The sequence below is a fragment of the Tenrec ecaudatus genome, chromosome 1 (genome assembly GCF_050624435.1).
Source record: "Tenrec ecaudatus isolate mTenEca1 chromosome 1, mTenEca1.hap1, whole genome shotgun sequence".
Lineage (NCBI taxonomy): Eukaryota > Metazoa > Chordata > Mammalia > Afrosoricida > Tenrecidae > Tenrec > Tenrec ecaudatus.
The window spans coordinates 24,260,298-24,279,170 of NC_134530.1; the positions used below are offsets into that span (position 1 = coordinate 24,260,298).

The window sequence follows — 18,873 nt, forward strand, 5'->3', positions numbered from 1 at the left end:
TCCTGATCTGACAGTGATGTCACCCTGAGAAGCAGCCAGTGCCCATTGGACACAGCCATGTCCTTCACTTCCGTGCCTGCCCACCTGATGCAGCTGGGCTTGTGGCGTATGCATACCAACATCTCCCAACAAGAAGCCTGCAGCTTCGCAAGGAGGCCATCCCCTCAGCCTGCATGGACAGCAGTCAAGGCCAAATGGTCTGACAGCCAAGGCCTGAGCCCAACAGGATGGATACCCAGCCATGGAAGCCCCCAAGCTTCCTCCTTGCCACAGGGGGGCTGGCTGAGCACCACAAGTATACCTTAGGTCTGGGGACAGGGGCGGCGACAGCAGTTAGGTCCCCACACACCACACAGACACTTGTGCCCACATTTGGAAATGTAATCAGAGTGCCGCTGTGCACCCCAGGATTCTAGAAACTACACGACCAGAAGCTCAGTAACACCCGAGGTGGGAGCAACAAGGGCCAAACTGGGACCCCGCCCTAGTTCCTGCCAAGGCAATGGGGCCCTGACTGCTGGACCACACCCTGAGCAGCTCTCCATTCAGAACCAGCCCCGCTGGCCCCCCACAGCCAGCTCAGGATGTGCCCTCCGCCAGGCGGGCCAGGCCCTCCCGCAGCTCGCTCAGCTCAAACAGCTTGACATCCAGCAGCTGCGTGGCCCGCACCACCTCAGCCCTGGCCCGCTCCCGCTCCGCCCTGGCCTCCTCCAGGCTGTGTTCCGACACTCGAAGCTGGTGCTCTAGCTCGGAATTCCGGCTCTCCAGGTCCTGCAAAGAGAGGGCAGACAGTAGGGCCTCTACCCCAGCCCCCTTTCCCTTCCCCTTGGCTCCTCGGGAGTCTGCCCCCATGGCCTGCTGGTTCCTGTACTGTGCAACTACAGTCCACCCCAGGGCTTTTGCACATACTGTTATTTCTGCCCAAGAGGTGACAGGATTTCCTCAACTTCTCCCCAGGATCCGTTGAACACCCAGCCCTTGACTCTCCACATGCAAGGCTCACAGATGTACCCCCTGAATGGTTCTTGAGTTTGACCAAAAGCCAGGCCAGCCAGGTGTTGTCTGCCCTCGGCTTAAGACAACTCCCCGAGGGTTTCCAATGACTGGTTCAAACCCACCAGCCACACCACAGAGGAGAGAGGAGGCTGGCTGCTCCCACAAACCATTCATGAGTCTCAGAAACATGGGCCCATGCTTTCAAATCAGCTCAATGGCTGTGGGATCTTTCTGGAAGTAGACTAACGGGTCTTTTGGGGGTAGATTCAAACCTCCAACCTTGGAGTAGGTACTCAGGCACAAACTGTGCCATGTGGGCTCCTCAGGCCAGTTCCATGACCTCGGGCTGCAGATGAAATTTCAGGAGGTCACCTACCCACCTCCACCTGCCTTGCCCCACACACCTGCACCTTCTGCTGGGTCTCTTCACGCTCGCCTATGTCCGGGGTCTCCCGGGATCCCCCTGTCTGGCTCTTGAGTGTCTGGATCTCCTAGAGGGGAGAGGTCGCAGGCTTGGCTCTGGTTCTGGCTCCCGGGAAGGAGCTGAGGGGAGGCAGGGCAGGAGGGCACGCACCTGGTCCCTGGTTTGTACCAATGCCTCCAGCTGCTCCAGGGACTGGCGCCGTTCCTTCTCGCCAACCTCAGGGGACTCCGATGTTGCCTGGCTCTCTAGCTCGGCCACCTGTGCAGGACAGAGATGAGCTCCCATCGCCCACTCCTCCACTCCCTGACCCAGAGCACCCCCCTGGTGGCGGCCACCCCAGCCCACACCTCTATGCACTCGGACAGGGGTCTGACCAACGCTGGGTGGGGTGGGGGGGTCTCAAATCCATCTAATGGAGACTGAGATCAGAGGACAGGACCGGCCCGCCCTCAAGCCCAGCCCAGCGGGCGCGCAGTTAGAGTGTGTCTGGGAGGGTCGACGCGCTCACCCGCTGCCGCAATCGCTCGGCCTCCACACGCTGGGCCTCCAGCTGCTGCCTCCACTGCGCGGCTGCCGCGTTGGCCTCCCGCAGGGCGCCCGCCAACTTGTTGTTGCTGTCCTGCAGCGCGAAGAACTCGGCCTCCCACTGCACCTCGCCCACCGAGCTGGGGGGGCACAGAAGGGGGTCAGCGGAGGCGGGGTCCTGGGGGAACTGGACCGCCCGTTGCCTAGCTACACTGAGGGAGGCGGGCAGAAGCCAGAGGGGGCTAGGGGCGGGGCCCAGAAGGGGGAGCGCTGAGATCGGGGGCGGGGCCGGCGTGGGGGCGGGGCTTTGGCGGAGACCGCCCAGGGCAGCGAGGTGCCGAGACGTTCAGCCCACGTGGGCGTGGACGGGACAGGGCTGCCGTCCGGCCTGGAGACGGTCGGACGCGGAAACAGAGCCCGGAGTCAGCGCCTCGCACCGCCCCGGCCACGCCCCTAGCCTGAGACTCCTCCCCTTCACTCCGCCCAGGCCCCGCCCCTTGTCCCGCCACGCTCTCGGAACGGCTCCGTTTACGTTAGCCCCGCCCACCCCCGGCCCCGCCCCCGGGCCCTGCCCTGCCCGGCCTCCGCCCCGCCCCTTCTCCAAGTCCCGCCCACAGGCCCCTGACCCCTCCGACAGCATCTTCTTGAGCCGCTCGCGCTCCGCGGGCCCAGGGGCGTCCGCGCTCTGGCTGCGGAACAGTTTCTCGTCGCTGGGGGGGCCATTGGCACTAACGAGGGGGCTCGGCGGCACCTGCGGGAAGGAACAGGCTGGGTGGTGACTTAAGCTGATCAAGGCTGCACTAAAGGGCATCGGGCTATGCTAGCGGGGTCCTTACTGACATGTCAGGAGGCTCACATTGAAGTGGCTCTCCTCCCCCTGGGGCCACGCCCCAGGCTTTCCAGCTTCCAGGGGCGCTGGGCCAGATCCAGGGCTCTGCTGGCCCCTGACTAGTCTGCCAACTCCCTGAGGGAAACCCTGAGAGTCTCGTCCACAATCTGCAACCTGCATGCCGTTCTCCGCACCCCACGTGAAGCCCCCACAGACTGAATCCACACTTGAGCAGCGCACCTCCCTCCCAGACTAGGGAGGACAAGGCCCAGCTTGTATTTTGACCTGCACCCCCACAGACACCGCCACACCCCCATGCCCAGCCCTGGCCTACAGTTTAATCAATGAACGGGGAGACATGCCCAGGCTCGGGTCATTGCTCTGTACCCTCCTCAGCCTTTTCAATGGGTAGCTGGCAATTCTGTTGAACAACTTGAGCGCCCAGGCCCAGAGTTAGTTTCTGTCACTCATACCTGCTGCATGCCCGCCTTGACCGCTGCTCCTGTGACACCCCCCGCCCCCACTACACACACACACACACACACACACACACACACCCCACCCCCACCCCCGGCCCTGCCACACCTTTAGTTTTGTATCATCTGTGTGTACTGACTCCTGAGCACTGTTGGGTCTGCCACCTATTGAAGCGCCCCATGTGGCTTCAGGCCCATGGTTCAGGGGCATCTGGGCAGGGTGCGGGTACTGACCTGGTGGGAGGCAAGCCCCAGGGCTGGGCTGGTGAGCTCCCCGCCATCCTGCGACTTCTCTCGGGCAAGTCTTGCTGCTTCCTTCACCTCCTGGAACTTCTCGGCAAACTGAAGCGGGAGCAGGAGGGAGGGGACAGGCGGAATGACAGTCAATCGGCGGCTCAACCCACTGCTCCGCCAGGCCCCCCCCCACCCAGGGTCAGCTCCATCACCCTGGAGCCGAGCTGACCAACTGTGCCCCACCTAAAAAATTGGAAGTGGGAAGACTTGGAAATGGACGTCACAAGGACAGGGTGGGGGTCGTGGCAGGGTGCTCATTCCAGTTCGTGCCCGTGCACAGCGACCCTGTGGGTCAGAGTAGAACTGTTCCCTGGGGGTTCCGAGACTGTACATGTGTACCTGAGCAGCCAGCCTCATCTTTCTCCCAAGGGGTGGCTAGTGTGTTTGAACTGCTGATTTTGTGGTTAGCAGCCAAACAACTGCCCACCCCTCCCCGCACCTTCAGGGCTCTTGCATCCCGCCCACTGCCATCAAGTCCATTCAAATTCATGGAGGCCCATAGGACAGAGTAGGATGCCCCTGTGGGCTCGAGGCTGCCACTTTGTAGCAACAGGAAGGCTCCTCTTTCTCTGAGGAGTAGGTGGCTGGCGCCGCGTTCAAATTGCTGCCCATGCGGTTACCAGTTCAGTGAGTTACCTGCTGTGCCGCGGGGGCTCCTTGGGTTCCCACATAGGTGGCGTGAAATGCACTGAGGCATCTACCTCGAGAAGAGGGTTTGCTATTCCTCCTGATCAGGTTTATTTCACGAAGGAGCGCCTCCGTTGGTTGCTAATGTGACCCGAACGCTTGGGACACTTGTGATTATCCCTTTATCACTCAAAGGGGGTCCCCGAGAGGCTTCAAAGGTGAATAAAGCACTTGGCTGCTAACCCAAGGGTGAGGTACCTTGGAAGAAAGACCTGGTGATTGAAGTCTCAAAAATTAGCCACTGGAAACCCCGTGGAGCACAGGCCTGCTCCGACACACAGGGTGTCGCATGAGTCAGAAGACAGCTGATGGTCACCAGTTTATAACAACGAGCCAATCTCCCAAGAAGCTGGGCCAGATGGGGAAGGAGGCAGCCTCAAGATTGAGGGGAGACTCATTAGAACCTGCGAGATGCAGATGACACCAGAGATGGCAGCCTTCACGATGGAGCACGACTTAATGGGAAGGGGACCTCATGATACATGGAGAAAAGACTGACATCGTCAGGGATTTCCTCTTGCTCAGACCCCCAATCGGTGCTTGTGGAAGCAGCGGTCGAGAGATCAAGCGGCGCATTTCATTGGGTAAATCTGCTGCACCTCTTTACAGTGCTGAAAAGCAAGGACGTTACTTTGATAGCTAAGACACTCCTGACCCAGTCGCCTTATGTGAATTGTGAACGTTGGACACTGACTAAGGAAGACCAGAGATTGGACGCCTTTGAACTATGAGGTTGGCAAAGAAGATGGAGAGTCCCACGGGGTGCCCAGAGGATGAACAGGCTGGTCTTGGTAAAAGTACAGCTCGAATGCTCCTTATAGCGAGCATGGCTCGAGGTCATCTCATGTACTGTGGACATGCCATTAGGAGAGGCCAGTCCCGGAGAAGGACATCGGGCTTGGTCAAGGGGAGGGTCAGCAGAAGAGAAAGTCCTCAATGAGATGGACTGACACAGTAGCTGCAAGGATGGGCTCCAGCCTGGGACCAATCGTGAGGATGGCGCAGGACCGGGCGGTGTTTGGTTCCGTTCTGCATAGGAACCCTCTGAGTTGGCACCAAAGAGGCAGCACCTGACACCAGCAGTTGATAACAGAGAGGCAGGCTCGATGTTCCAAAGTCACGCACCCTTCCTGGTCTTCCTTGTACGCATGCCTACGTTTGCGACACAGGTGTGGTCGGCAATTCCAAGTGGCTAGTGACCGAAAAATGTCCAAGCTCGCTGTCATCAAGTTAATTCTGACTCACGGCGACCTTACAGGAGCGAGTAGAATGGTCCCTGAGGGTTTCTGAGATCAGAAATCTTTCTGGGAGTAACTTTTTACAGGATTCCCATGAGTCGAAATGGACCTCGGTGGAAATGAGTTTATGGGAGTAGAAAGCCTTCTCTTTCCGCCAAGGAGGGGCTGGCGGTTTCAGGCGGCCCAGCCACCTGGGCTCCAGTTACTGCTGTCGGGGGCCATCGAGTCGGTTCTGACCCATAGAGACCCTGTGGATGGGATCCAGTTAGGGCATATCAATTAACAGAGTTGCAAACAGGGCAGCTACTCACCCAGGAGCAGGACCCATCATAAGAAGGGAAAGTTTGGGCCCTCTAGCTTGGAAGCAACAAAGCCCATGTGGAAGAAGCACACCAGCCTGGGCGATCATGAGGTGTTGAAGGGATCAGGTATCAGGCATCAAAGAACAAAAAATCATATCATTGAGAATGAGGGGGAGTGCGGCGTGGGGACTCAAAGCCCATCTGTAGGCAAATGGACATCCCCTTATGGAAGGGCCACAGGGAGGAGACAAGCCAGTCAGGATGAAATACACAACTTTCCTCTAGTTTCTAAACGCTTCCTCCTCCCCATGCCCCCACCCTGACTATCATGATCCCAATTCTACCTCACAAAGCCGGCTAGACCAGAGGATGTACACTGGTACAGATAGGAACTGGAAACACAGGGAATCCAGGACAGATGATCCCTTCAGGACCAGTGGCGAGAGTGGTGATGCGATGCCGGGAGGGTAGAGGGAGGGTGGGGTAGAAAGGAGGAACCGATTACAGGGATCTACATATAACCAACCTCCTCCCTGGGGGGTTCATAACAGAAAAGTGGGTGAAGGGAGACGTCGGACAACGTAAGATATGACAAAATAATAATTTATAAATTATCCAGGGTTCATGAGGGAGGGGGGAGCAGGGAGGGAAGGAGGAAAATTGGCTGATGCCAGGGGCTTACGTGGAGAGCAAATGTTTTGAGAATGATGAGGGCAATGAATGTACAAATGTGCTTTACACAATTGATATATGTGTGGATTGTGATAAGAGTTGTATGAGCCCCCAATAAAATGATTTTTTTAAAAAACGCTTCTATGCACAGGTGTAGAAGTTGTGCTATCTTATAACAAGACTGGAACGTTTTAATTTTAATAAAGGAGTTTAAACTCTGATCCATTTTGGGTTTCATTTTTTAAAAAAAGGGAAAGTTTGGGGGGGGGCAAATTCGCACCTCCCATCTTTACCTTCCTTCTTCAAAGACCCGAGGATCGGTTTCAGGAAAGGTTTCAGCCTGGGTTACAACCCTATGCAACAGCTCATGGACTGAAGAGTACCCCCCCAAAAGGTATGGAAACATGCTAACCTTGGCAACTTGTGCATTCGGTTTTGGTTAGGGAGGGGGTCTTTCAAGATGCTAACAGGATTGTGATAAGAGTTGTGTGAGTCCCCAACAAAAGGATTTTTTTTAAAAAGATGCTAACAGGAGACTTTGGTGGTGTCAGGTGAGTCCGGATTCCCTGCAGAAAAGGACACACGAGGCAGACACAGAGGGAAGATGGTCACATCAGGTTCGAGGCCGAGCTGGAGTGAAGCCGCAACCAGCTAAGGAACTCCAGGGACTCCAGGAAACCACCAGAAGCTAACACAGACGAAGAAGGCTGCTCTCCTGGCGCTTTCAGAGACAACACGGCCCTGCTGAGGAGTCCTGGTAGTGCAGGTTGCGTTGGGCTGCTAACTGCACGGTCGGTGGTTCAAACCCACCAGCTGTTCTGCAGGAGAAGGAGGAGTCTACTCCCATGGAGATGTCTAGTCTCGGTCACCTGATGAGGCAGTTCTGTCTGCCCAAGAGGGTTGCCAGGCATCAGAACGATGGCAATGAGGTATCCATGTCACTTTTGTCGAATGATCCTACAGATGCCTTAAATGTAGACTTCGAGCCTCCTGAACTGTGAGATCATACACTGTAAGTCACCCCATTGGGGATCATTTGCTAAGTCAGCCTTGGGAAACCAGCATGTTAGGTGCAGATGAATTGTTGCTGGCTCGTAGCCACTCCATGTCCTACAGGATGACACCCCCACCCCCGCCCCGGGCCTGAGCCCACCTCCCATTCTTCTGCTTGTGCCCATTCTCGCAGCCACCGGGCCAGTGGCGTCCTTGGGGTATCCCTCTTTTCGACTGACCCTCTACTTTACTAAGCACGATGTCCTTCGCCAGGGTCCGGTCTCTCCTGACAACGCGTCCAAAGTCCGGAGGATGAAATCTTGCCATCTTTGCCTCTAAGGAACATTCTGGCTGGACTGGCCCCCACGGCCGATTTGTTTGTTCTTCTGGCCATCACGGTCCTTCTAGCACTCTTCACCGGCACCGTCCTTCAAATGCAGTCCCTGCCCGGCTTCCACCTGCACCGAAGACGATGGAAGCACCACGGCCCGGGGCAGGTGCACCTGGTCCTCAAAGTGACAGCCCTGCTGTGCAGCAGACTTGCCCGGTTCAATACATCGGTCCATTCCCTAACCGCTGCTCCCGTGAGGATTGACGGTGGCTCCAATGAAATTCCTGGCTTCAGTTCTTCCTATGTTTAGCGTGACCTGTCGACTGGTCCAGTTGTGAAGACTGTTGTTTTCTTTACTTTGACGGATAATGCAGAGTAGAGGCTGTCGCCTGTGATCTTCATCAGTAAATGGCTCAAGTCATCCTCACTTCCAATAAATGAGGTGGTGTCATCTGCATAATGCAGGTTGTTAATGACTCTCCCTCCAGACCTAATGTCACGATTTTTTTTTTCATTGTAGCCCAGCTTCTCAGATTAGTTACTCAGTATACAGATTGACTAAGTAGAGTCAAAAGATAAAACCCTGAAACATACCTCCCCTGGTCTTTTCGTTTGTTTGTTTGTTTTAATTGTTTTGTTAGGGGCTCATACAACTCGTATCACAATCCATACATACATCAATTGTGTCAACCACATCTGTACATTCATTGCCCTCATCTTTCTCAAAACATTTGCTCTCCACTTAAGCCCTTTGCATCAGGTCCTCTTTTTTACCCCTACCTTTCCACTTCCCGCTCCCTCATGAGCCCTGGATAATTTATAAATTATTATTTTGTTATACTTGCCCTGTCCGACTTCTCCCTTCACTCACTTTTCTGTTGTCCGTCCCCCAGGGAGGAGGCCACATGTAGATCCTTGTAATCGGTTCCCTCTTTCCAACCCACTCTCCCTCTACCCTCCCAGTATCGCCACTCACAGCCCTGGTCCTGAAGGTATCATCCACCCTGGATTCCCTGTGCCTCCAGCTCCTATCTGCACCAGTGTACATCCTCTGCTCTACCCAGACTTGCAAGGTAGGATTCGGATCATGATAGGGGGGGGGGGGGGGGGAGGAGGAAGCATTTAGGAACTAGAGGAAAGTTGTATTTTTCATCGGTGCTACATCGCACCCTGACTGACTCATCTCCTCCCCTAGACTCCTCTACAAGGGATTCTCCAGTGGCCGACAAATGGGCTTTGGGTCTCCACTCTGAACATCCTCACCTCATTCACTATGGTAAGGTTTTTTGTTCTGATGATGCCTTCAACATCTCGTGATCACACAGGCTGCTGGGCTTCTTCCATGTGGGTTTTGTTGCTTCTGAGCTAGATGGCCGCTTGTTTACCTTCAGGCCTTTAAGACCCCACATGCTATATCTTTTGATAGCCGGGCACCATCAGCTTTCTTCACCACATTTACTTATTCACCCGCTTTGTCTTCAGTGGTTGTGTTGGGAAGGTGAGCATCATAGAATGCCAATTTAGTAGAAGAAAGTATTCTTGCATTGAGGAAGTACTTGAGTGGAGGCCCAATGTCCTTCTGCTACCTTAATATTAAACCTATAAATATAGGCACATAGATCTATTTCCCCATCGTCATATATAAATATATTTGGATATGTACATGTCTTTATCTAGACCTCTATAAATGCCGTTTGCCTCCCAGCTCTTTCCTCTATTTCCCTTGACTTTCCTCGTGTCCCACTATCATGCTCAGTCCCCACCTGGGTTTCAGCAATACCTCTTCGTTACATTATCCTTGATCATGCCCTACCAGGCCTCCCACATCCACCTCACCACCAATTTGGACCACTTGTTTTCCCCTTGTCCCTGGGTTTGTTAACACCACTTCCTTTCCCCCACCTCCCACTCTCCCATGTCCCCATGGAACTGTCAGTCCCGTTGTTTTCTCCTGCAGATTGTTCATCCAGCCTATCTTTTTTAGACAGACCTGTCCCCTGGTCTTAAAACATGCAGTGTGCCCTTATTTTGTTCAAATGATTGTCTCTCAATCTAATAACTAGTCATATGTTTAAATAAATTTCTTAGGTCAATAAGGTTTATTAGGTTTCATAACAAATTCCCATTCCCGTAGGTTATAATAGTTTCAAGAAAACAGCGGCGCACACTCATCCACCTGATTTATGCCAAAGCACCCATCAGAGAAAATGGTCTTTTGAAAAGCAAGCCTGAGCGCAAACTCACGCGAACCTCAACCCCCAATTCATCCAAGGGCTTAACTCTGCAAGGCGTACCTGAGTGCTCCAAATGCTGAGTAAACCCCACGCCAAAGTCACTGTCATCAAGCACATGCCAACACGTAGCGACCCCGTAGGACAGAGTCGAACTGCCCCTGTGGGCTTCGAGACAAGAGTACACAGCCCCCTCTTTCTCCCTCAGAGCAGCTGGTGGCTTCGAACTGCCGACCTTGCAGTTTGCATGTCAACGCATCACCCACTTCCCTGTGCTCGGCTGCTAACTTGGTGGCTGGAATCCACCACGAGACACCTCGGAAGAAAGGCGCGGCGATTTTCTTCTCACACCATCACCATTAGAAACCTGGTGGAACACAGTTCTAGGCTGACACCCGTGGGGTCGCAGTGAGTGGAGGCGAAACCTTTGGCCACTGGGTTGTAAGTTGGAAAACAATTACACTCCTGGAAGACAACGAGAGAGACACTGGTCCTGGCCTCCAGGGAGCGACGGGCCATGAAGGAGAGGGGAGGCAAGGACAGACTTGCAGAAACAGCCGCGGGTGGGTGCAGCCATGAGGAAACAGCCCCCAACCCTGCTACGCGCTCATTTGATCGATGGGTTCAAAGAGGGGCACGGCGGGTCCAAATTCAGAGGAAGTGGGCAGCAAAACTGAGATTCCACCAGGCAAGCTGGCAGGCATTCAAAACCCCCGAACCTATTGCCGTCCAGTGACGCAGACTCACGCGGGGCCCACATGAGGCAGAGGGAATTACTCTAGCTCATGCTCCCAGCTGTCATCTTCAAAAAGGCGTCCTGGGCACCGCGGGTCAAGCACTGGGCTGCTAACCACAAGGACGCCAGTGCAAGCCCATGAAGATGTGAGCGGCCTGGGAGACCCTGGGGAGCAGCTGACCCTGTCCTAAAGGGTCACTCTGAGGGGGATGAGCGGGAAGGCAGTTGCCACCCCTTTCTTCTGGGGTCAAGCCTTCCTGCTAGAGCTGCTTTGTGCCAGCTCCTGGTTCTGACTCATAGCGACCCTACAGGACAGAGTAGAACTGCCTCAGAGGGCTTTTTCCCTAAGCTATAAATCTTTAAGGAAGCAGATAAAAATTCTCACTGCCATCGAGTTGCTCCCAACTCAGAGTGACCCTTTAGGGCAGAGTAGAACTGACCCCCGCGAGTTTCCAAGCTTTACAGTAGAGAGCCCCCTCTTTCTCCCTCTGAGCAGCTGGTGGTTTCGAACTGCTGACCTTGCAGTTAGCAACTCACTGGTAACTCACTATGCTAAAGCCAGGGAGCAGATAGCCAGGTCTCTCTCTCTCCCACAGAGCTGCTGGCTCCCACAGAACTGATGACCCTTTGGTTAGCAGCCAGTCGCTCAACTACTCTGCCATTAGGGCTAGTCAGGAACAAACCATCTGAGCCACCAGGGACCCGCAAGGCCTTCAACCAGGTCCAATTGCATGTGCCCAGGTGAAACTGTCTGAAGTCCCAGGTTCGCCCAGGAGACGTCCCAGGCCGAGCCCTGACTTTTGTACGCCTCCCGGCAGGCCTACCTGAGTCAGATGCTGCTCAGAGGCAAAGCCCAGACCGTAGACGGTGTTGGCACGACTGTCGGCCCACTGCCCAAACTTCTGGGAGGTTTTGGTGAAGGTCATGTTGGGGGTGACGGTGCTGTTGATGATGGCCTAGGGGGCAAAGTTCAAAGGACTGAGGCGAGAGAACAGAAAGCGTGCTGAGCATGACTTGTCGGAAGCCTGGCGCTGCCACTTCAGGAAGGGGAAACTGCAGCCCAGGAAGGGGCAGGGGGCACACACAGAGCAAGGACCTCTGGCACGCCCCCCTCCTGCCCTCAGGCCCCGCCGCACCTTGGCACCTCCGAGGCTGATGATGCGGTAGACGTTGCGGGTGGCATCGTAGAAGTAGGAGACGGTGAGGGCGTGCTTGCCCGCTGGGATCCAGTTCCGCTTGGTGGCCGGGTCGATCTGGAACACGTGGGCGCGCGTGCTGAAGATGGGCTGCTCCCTGGGGGGAGAGGGTGCTCAGCAGGGTGGTCTTGCTGGGCAGCCAGGCCAGTCCAGTCTGAGGGTGGGGGTGGGCATGCTCACCTGGCTGTGGACATTGGTCAGGCTGGGCTGGGCAGTCTCCAAGGGGCAGCCAGAGGGAGGCGGGATCTGTTGGTTCAAAGGGTTACATGCTGGACTGGGACCCCAAAAGTAGACAGTATGAACCTACCCCGAGGCACTTGAGAAGTAAAACCTGGCTATCGACAGTCAGGAGGAGGGTTGGTGGCCCAGTGCTTATGAGTTGGACTGAGACCCACAAGATCAGCAGTTGGAAACCACCAGTCTCTCCAAAGGAGAGACGGAGCTTTCTACTCCCATGAACAGTTACCATCTTGGAAACGCAAAGGGGCAGTTCTACCTCGTCCTAGAGGGTTGCTCTAAGTCGATGGAGTAGGCTTTCAGGTTATCAATTCCAAAGGTTGGTTATGGCCTTGAAAACCCTTTAAAGCACAGCTCCCTGCAGACGTGGGGTCCCCATGAGTGGAACTAACCCCAACCCCCAACCAGGAAATCCCTTAACAAGCCCCCTGGCCCTCTCTAGGCTCCTAAGCTAGATGCAGTGGGGCCTGAAGGGCTTAGGGGGTGGGGGGAGGGAACCGAGCAGGTCTCCTCTCAGCATCCCTGGTATCCAAGTGTGACACACACACCCTTCCCCCAGGGTCATCCTGGTCATGGGAGACATCCGCTGAGCAGCCCCTGCAATTCCAGACTAAGGGGACTTTACAGCAGGGCACCCCAGTCAAAGTGGGTGATGCCCAGGGGCCACCTGAGGAGCCAGCCCCTGCCGGACCCAGGAGAGACCCCTGGCTCTGGCCCTGTGGCAGAGGCACCCGTAGGAATCAGAATACAGACATTACACCACACCCTGAGAAATGGTTGGAAAGACAAGAAGTAGCATACAGGTCCACGAGGGGCAGGGTGGACTCCTGGTAAGGGGAGGCCTGACTGCCCAGCCTCCTGGTTGGCTTCTCTGGCCACCACCCTATAGAGCGGGACCAGAAGCCAAGGAGCCCTCCTAGCCTTCCCCTGCACATCCGAATTATGCCCAGTGGGTCCGGGGACGCCCAGGGAGGCCCTCGGATGGGAGGGGAAGAGGGAAGGGGAGCCTGGCCCAGCAGCCTCTGTGGTCAGAGCGGGGGTGCCACCCCACCCGTTCTGGGCAGCTGTTATCCCGGTCACAGGTCTGAAATCCGAGCCCCTGGACTGGGGGAGGGGCAGCTGCTCTGGCCAGGCCTGGGGGCGGATCCAGGCCCCGTGAAATGGGGGGTGGGTGGGCGGGAGACGCGGGAGGTCCCCAGAACCTAGGTCCTTCCGGCCTGGCAGCTCTTGCCTGGACTAGAGGCGTTTGTCCCGGGAAAGTTACTCACCTCCGAGTCATGCGCCTCGGACGCCGCCGGCCTGCGCAGAGCTTCCCCAGGGGCCCGACCCTGCGCGGTGCCCGCGACCCCAATCCCAGCAAGAGTGAGGCCCCAGCCCGTGCGCCCTAGTTGGGGGGGGGCTGATAATCGGACGGGAGCACTTAGCGCTGGTAGCGGGGTACCCCGTGCGTGCCCCAACTTCGGAAAGCACACAGCCTGGGACTTTGGGGATCCCCGCGACAATCCCGCTATTCCGAGTCTGGAACTTCGGAGACCTCCGTCAGTCGGTGGCCGGGCGTCCAGAACTTCAGGGACCCCGCGCTGCGCCCCGGTTTTAAATCCGGAACTTCGGGGATCAGAGCGTTGCGCCCTTGGATCCCTGGTCCCGGAACAGCCCCCTGGGCCACCCAGCCAATCTCAGAAGGTGGGGTGTCTCTTGGCCGCCTCTCTCTCCACCGCGGATAGAGGGGGACACCCTGACCCCGGAACTTCAGGGTCCCGCTCCCCCACCCCGGCCGGTCGCGAGGGGCTCACCCTACCCGGTCGGCCACGAGCGTCCGGGCGCGAGTCGGGTGCGGCCCCGCGGGCCAACTTCGCGCAGGGCCGGCAGGGCGCCGCTCCTCGCTCCGGGCCCGCCCGCCGCCCGCGCCTTTGTCTGCGCGCCGCCGCCGCCCGCGCCGCCTCCGGTCCCATCGCGGCGGGTCCCGACGCGGCCGCCGCGCGCCCCGCCTCCCGGCCTGCGAGCGCCCCTCAGCGTCCCCGCCGGCCTCCTGCGCGCTCCGGGCCGAGGCGGGGGCAGGGAGCTCGGGGAGGGGCCGCGGGGCAGAGAGAGGACTGGGCTGGGCGGGGGCGGGACGGCCAGACCGCCCGGAGCAGACGGCTGAGCTGGGTGACCCACAGGGACGCCCAAGGAGGCAGAAGGGCGGATGCCACCGCCCGGGGCCCACCCTGACCCCCGTGGCCCAGGGCCATGACCTCAGGCTTGTGATGGCGTCAGGTCCCAAAGACGCAGGTCGGCAGCTTGGGGATCCACAGAAAACACCCTTAGGGTGGGGGTGGTGGGGAGGGACAGGGGACAAGGGGCAGCAAACAGCATGGCTTCAGACACCTGTTCAGGATCATGTTTACCTGCCCTGCCGCATCCCTGATCCCACTGGTCCGGCCTAGGTGTGCCTCTGCTGTCCCCAAGGGCAGCCCCCATAAACTGGGACCAGGGTTATCTGTGCTGTTGTTAGAGGGGGCAGGGTCTGCCCCTAAAGAGCCGCTCCCTCTGGACCCAGGGAGCCCACCCAACCCACAGCTGCCCAGAGCAGGTCCGCTGGGCTCCCTAAACTGGTCCCAGGGGCAGATTACCCTCATAAAGTCAGCACGCCTTGGCTTGTGTTTATCTGCCCATCTGGAGTGAACGGTTTCTCACTGCTTACCTTGCTAAGTGGGCCTGTCAGCAACTGTGGATTTGCAAAGCGGCTTGGATACTGCAGGAAGGGGCTGTGGGGCTGGGAGAGAGGCAGATGCCTAGCCGCAGAATCTGTGCTGTGGTGGAAGATGTGCAAATTGTCCACGAGAGATTTGTAAATCAACGCAAGGCAGCCTTGGCTGGCCCTAGCGCGCCAGTGGGCCCTCTGGTCTGTCCTGTTGCCAAGAGATGTGCAGACCCCGCCGCCGGGCAGAGACCTGGACTTCCTGAAGCTCCCAGCCAAGGAGCTCAGAGTGTCTGGATCTGCATCTCCAGGGCCCACTGTGCTCTGTTCTTTCATCTGCCTTCTCCGAACAAAGATCACACTTCTGAGCTGCCTTCAGAGACCACGAAGGCGAATTCCAGGACTTGTTGCTGGAGCCATTCCCATTCTCCTCCATCCAGGCCTTGGTCCAAGCTGTTCCCTCCACCCAGGAGGTCCTCCCAGCAGCATGATTCTGCCTGGGCCTTCCCAGCTCCCCTCTAATGCCCCCTCCTCCAGGAAGCCCATTGGATTATCTGTGGCTCAGAAAGGACTTCCTTGCTCTCCCTCCCTCTCATGGGCTCAGCCCTTTCTATGAGCTGAGTGGTGTCACCTGTTTACATCGGCGGTGGCCCTGCCCCGTTTGAGTGCTCTGTGAAAGCCAGGCCCTTCCCCCTGCAGCCCCCGACCTCATCCAGCACTGCTCGCCGAGCTGGGGAAACTGAGGCACAAACTCGGCTTTCCCAGCTGCTTCTAACTTCACGAGGCATCTGAACAAGCAAAGAACTTGGCGCCGCTCTCAGGCCTGGTGCCATGGAAGGCTGGAGCTCTAGGGTGAACAAAGAAAATACCGTCTGTTCTGTGCAGAGTGACTTTTTCCTTCTTACCAAAAAAAAAAAAATCATGTCAAGAAAATAAAGAACCAGGGAAGGTGCCAGCCAGACCGAGGCTCCTGGAAGCCTCTCAGGGTTTGCCTTCGACTGGACCACTGCTGAACTGAGACCATGTGGTCCATTCAGCGGGGGCAGCTGGGCAAAGGGCCCGGCAGGCTTTGCTCCTTGCGTGGGTGCTTGCAGAAAGCAGCAGTGTGACAAGAGGAGGGTGGTGTGTTGCATGGTTTCCCTAGGCCCCTCTCTGGCTTCCAAGAGGGGCTGGGACTTGGCATGCCTTGAGCAGCCCCAGCCTGAAGCTCTCTAGACAGAGGCCAGAGAGGGGAAGTGGCTTCCTCTGTGTCATGCTGCCACCAGGTCAAAGCCGACTCACCCCGATCCTCTAGGACAGGGTAGAACCGCCCCTGTGGGTTTTGAGACTGTAACTCTTGATGGGAGTAGAAAGCTCCGGCTTTCTCCCTTGAAGTGGCTGGTGGTTGCCAACCACTGAGCTTACAGTTACCAGCCCAACTGTTCAACTCTTAACCACAACAGCATCAAGGCTCCTTTGCTCTGTGTAGCCCTCAGTTTTCTTACCCGGAAAATGGGCGGATGCTCGGATGGCTCAAGAAGGAGACGGGCAGGGGGCTGGTCTGAGCTGCTGCCCCAACCCCAGGTGGAGCTGGGGCCTCTTTTACAAGAGACCGAGGGTCTTTGTGGGCCACCCCCCCCGGGGAAACTGACTCAACTCTTCCCCTTGGGGCTGAGGGAGGTAGTGAGAGAGCAAGTTTCTCATCACAGGGGGATCCAAGCAGGGGCCAGACTAACTTGCTTGGCTCCGAGGAAGCTAGCATTTACAGGGTGGCTTCTATGGGTCAGGCCCCTGTCCCTGCCTAGTTAAATCCAACCCAATCTTTGAACTGAATTGAAATAATCTCTTCTCCCCAGAGTGACCCCTGTCCTGACAGAGTAGGGGCTGTCACAGAAGGGGGCATGCTCCCTCCAAACTGTGTGTTTAGCTCCTCATGCATGTCACAGTGAGCACATGAAATATATTCATGGCATGATCTGGTTACTGTCTACCTCTTCCATAGCTCTGTGTTCCAGGACCTAGATCAAGCCTGACCTACGGCTGGGCTTTCATGACTGCTTGCAGAAAGGGAGTCCCTGGCCCTAGACTTGGATTTTGGTGGCCTCCAAAGTCAAGTGGGCCAGAGAGCAAATGGCCACCCACTTCTGACCAGCAGTGGAACCAGGAAGGAGGCATTGTTCCTTGCTGTGCCTCAGTTTCCCTGTCCATAGAAGAGGCAGATGGGTGGCACCCACTGATAGTGTGTGATGAGGGTATGGCCCCAGGTGCACAATGAATACTCGAAGCTGGATGCATCCTCATACGTATTCTTAGCCGCCTGGGCAAGCAGGCTTTGATTGAGAGCTAAGTCTTTAAAATTCCCTCTTTCAGAGACTGAAGGGCCCCAGCCGGATGGAAGCTCTTGAGGATGGGAAGTTGGTCCCAACCAACCCTATTGCCATCCAGTCAATTTCGACTCCTGGCGCCTCCGCACGTCACTGAGTGGAATGGAACTTCCTGGGGTTGTCTTGGCGGATTTCCTAACAGAAGCAGATGACCAGGCCTTTCTTCGGAAGGACTGCAGGGAAGATTTGAACCACCGACTTTTGGGTTAGGAGACAAGAGCAAACTATTTGTAACATCCAGAGACCTAGCCTAAATCCTCAAACCCACTACCATCAATCAAGGCAGTTCCGACTCATCGTGATCCTATAGTGGAAGACTGGGTCTTAGGGTTTCTGAGACTGTAAATTTTCATGGCAACAGACAGCTTCATCCTTCTCCCTTCCTGCAGCTGGTGGGCTTGAACTGCCAACCTTGCAGTTGGCAACCCAATGTTCGACCTACTGCACCACAAAGGCTCCTTTCTCTAAAATTTCAGCTCCTAACCCCCTGTGTAGGCCCCTCAAATCCCTCCATGTTTCCTTCTCCCCATGTCCCCTGTCCCTGATCTTTCTAGCAAACTCCTATGCACCACTCAAAGTCCAACCTCCAATGTCCTCTTCTCCCACCTTTCCCTCTAGCCCCTTGCTGGATCCCTCTGTCCTTCTGGCCCAACCCTAACCCCACAGGGTTGCAAGGGGGTGGGGTTCCTGTGTCCAGCTCTCACTCTTTGGTGAGTTATTATTCAGGCCCAGTGGGAGGCGAGATTTGAACCCAGGCCCACCTGACTTCTCCAACTGTTAACACCGAATCTATGAGAGATGATAACATGAGGGCACCTCAGAGCTGGGGTGGGACTTGGCGTCTTTCAGCACAGGGTGGTTACATGGGGGTCAGGGTGGAAGGGAACTGTACGCCTCAGGAAGGTTGGTGATTTTTCACCTCTTAGGGCACCCCCACCTTAAATGAAAATCTAACTCGATGTCACCAAACAGCCCCAGGAGACAGTGGCACCAGGCCCGATCAGGCCAAGACATGAAGGGCCTGGTGGGTAGGAGGTGTGTCTTCAAGCTTCCCAGAGAAGTGGGCGCAGGGCCTGCCTGAGGACCAGGGGGTCTTGGACAAGCACTGGGGTGGGAGAAGTGGGCCAGACCCTCTGAGCACCCAGCCAGACCCTGCAGCTCGCTTTCTCGAAGACCTAATTACCCTCATTTGCCACTTGCACTAATTACCTTGGGGCGCCAGGTGGCGGGGCGGGGCTGCCCCACTTTGGGGAGGTAGGTCGGGCAGATTATTTTTGGCTGCCTCGTCCTGGGAGGCTCCTGAGTGAAGGGCAGAAAGTGGGGCGGAGAGTTCGCCCATGCTGGGGGATGTGGGCCTGGGTTGGTCTTGGAGCTCCTGAGTGATGTGAGGGAAATGGGCCCAAGGCTAGGGGTTGGGGGTGGGGGTGTCTTTGGTGAGGATCAAGAATCAGCCAGTTCCCGGTGGACTTATTTTAGATAATGCACAATTAGCCGGGGGCAGTCAGGCAGACCCTGGGCTCACATCTCGATTCCAAGGGACTCACTGTGTGTCCCTGAATATGGATGACAATTCACACAGGTGTTCTGGGCAGAAGGCACAGCCTGTGCAAAGACCCTGGGGTGGGAACAAGCTGGAGGTGTTGGAGGAACCGTGGGAAGGTGG

The 18,873-nt window shown here is 56.7% G+C and overlaps 1 protein-coding gene across 3 annotated transcripts; it reads right to left on the reverse strand.

Moving 5' to 3' along the window:
* Positions 1-367: 367 nt before the first annotated feature.
* Positions 368-14,119, reverse strand: HOMER3 (homer scaffold protein 3). 3 transcript variants are annotated; one of them, XM_075549132.1, is made up of 10 exons: positions 13,966-14,119; positions 12,111-12,176; positions 11,871-12,027; positions 11,559-11,690; positions 3,485-3,592; positions 2,572-2,696; positions 1,929-2,085; positions 1,571-1,678; positions 1,401-1,487; positions 368-771 (listed from the first exon to the last, which is right to left on the reverse strand). In XM_075549132.1, the coding sequence occupies exons 2-10, from the start codon at positions 12,122-12,124 to the stop codon at positions 580-582; spliced, it is 1,080 nt and encodes a 359-aa protein (XP_075405247.1). In that variant the 5' UTR covers positions 12,125-12,176; positions 13,966-14,119; the 3' UTR covers positions 368-579. The 3 variants fall into 3 exon arrangements, with proteins under 3 accessions (XP_075405247.1, XP_075405256.1, XP_075405266.1); XM_075549141.1 differs by having other exon boundaries at positions 13,961-14,104; XM_075549151.1 differs by lacking the exon at positions 13,966-14,119 and adding an exon at positions 13,436-13,899.
* Between the last annotated feature and the right edge of the window lie 4,754 nt (positions 14,120-18,873).

Excerpts from the sequence above, each read along its gene's own strand:
- HOMER3 (XM_075549132.1), bottom strand. Across the intron at positions 2,086-2,571 it reads AAGAAGATGCTGTCGGAGGG|CTCGGTGGGCGAGGTGCAGT; the intron begins GTCAGGGGCCTG and ends GTGCCCCCCCAG. Across the intron at positions 1,488-1,570 it reads TGGTACAAACCAGGGACCAG|GAGATCCAGACACTCAAGAG; the intron begins GTGCGTGCCCTC and ends TCTCCCCTCTAG.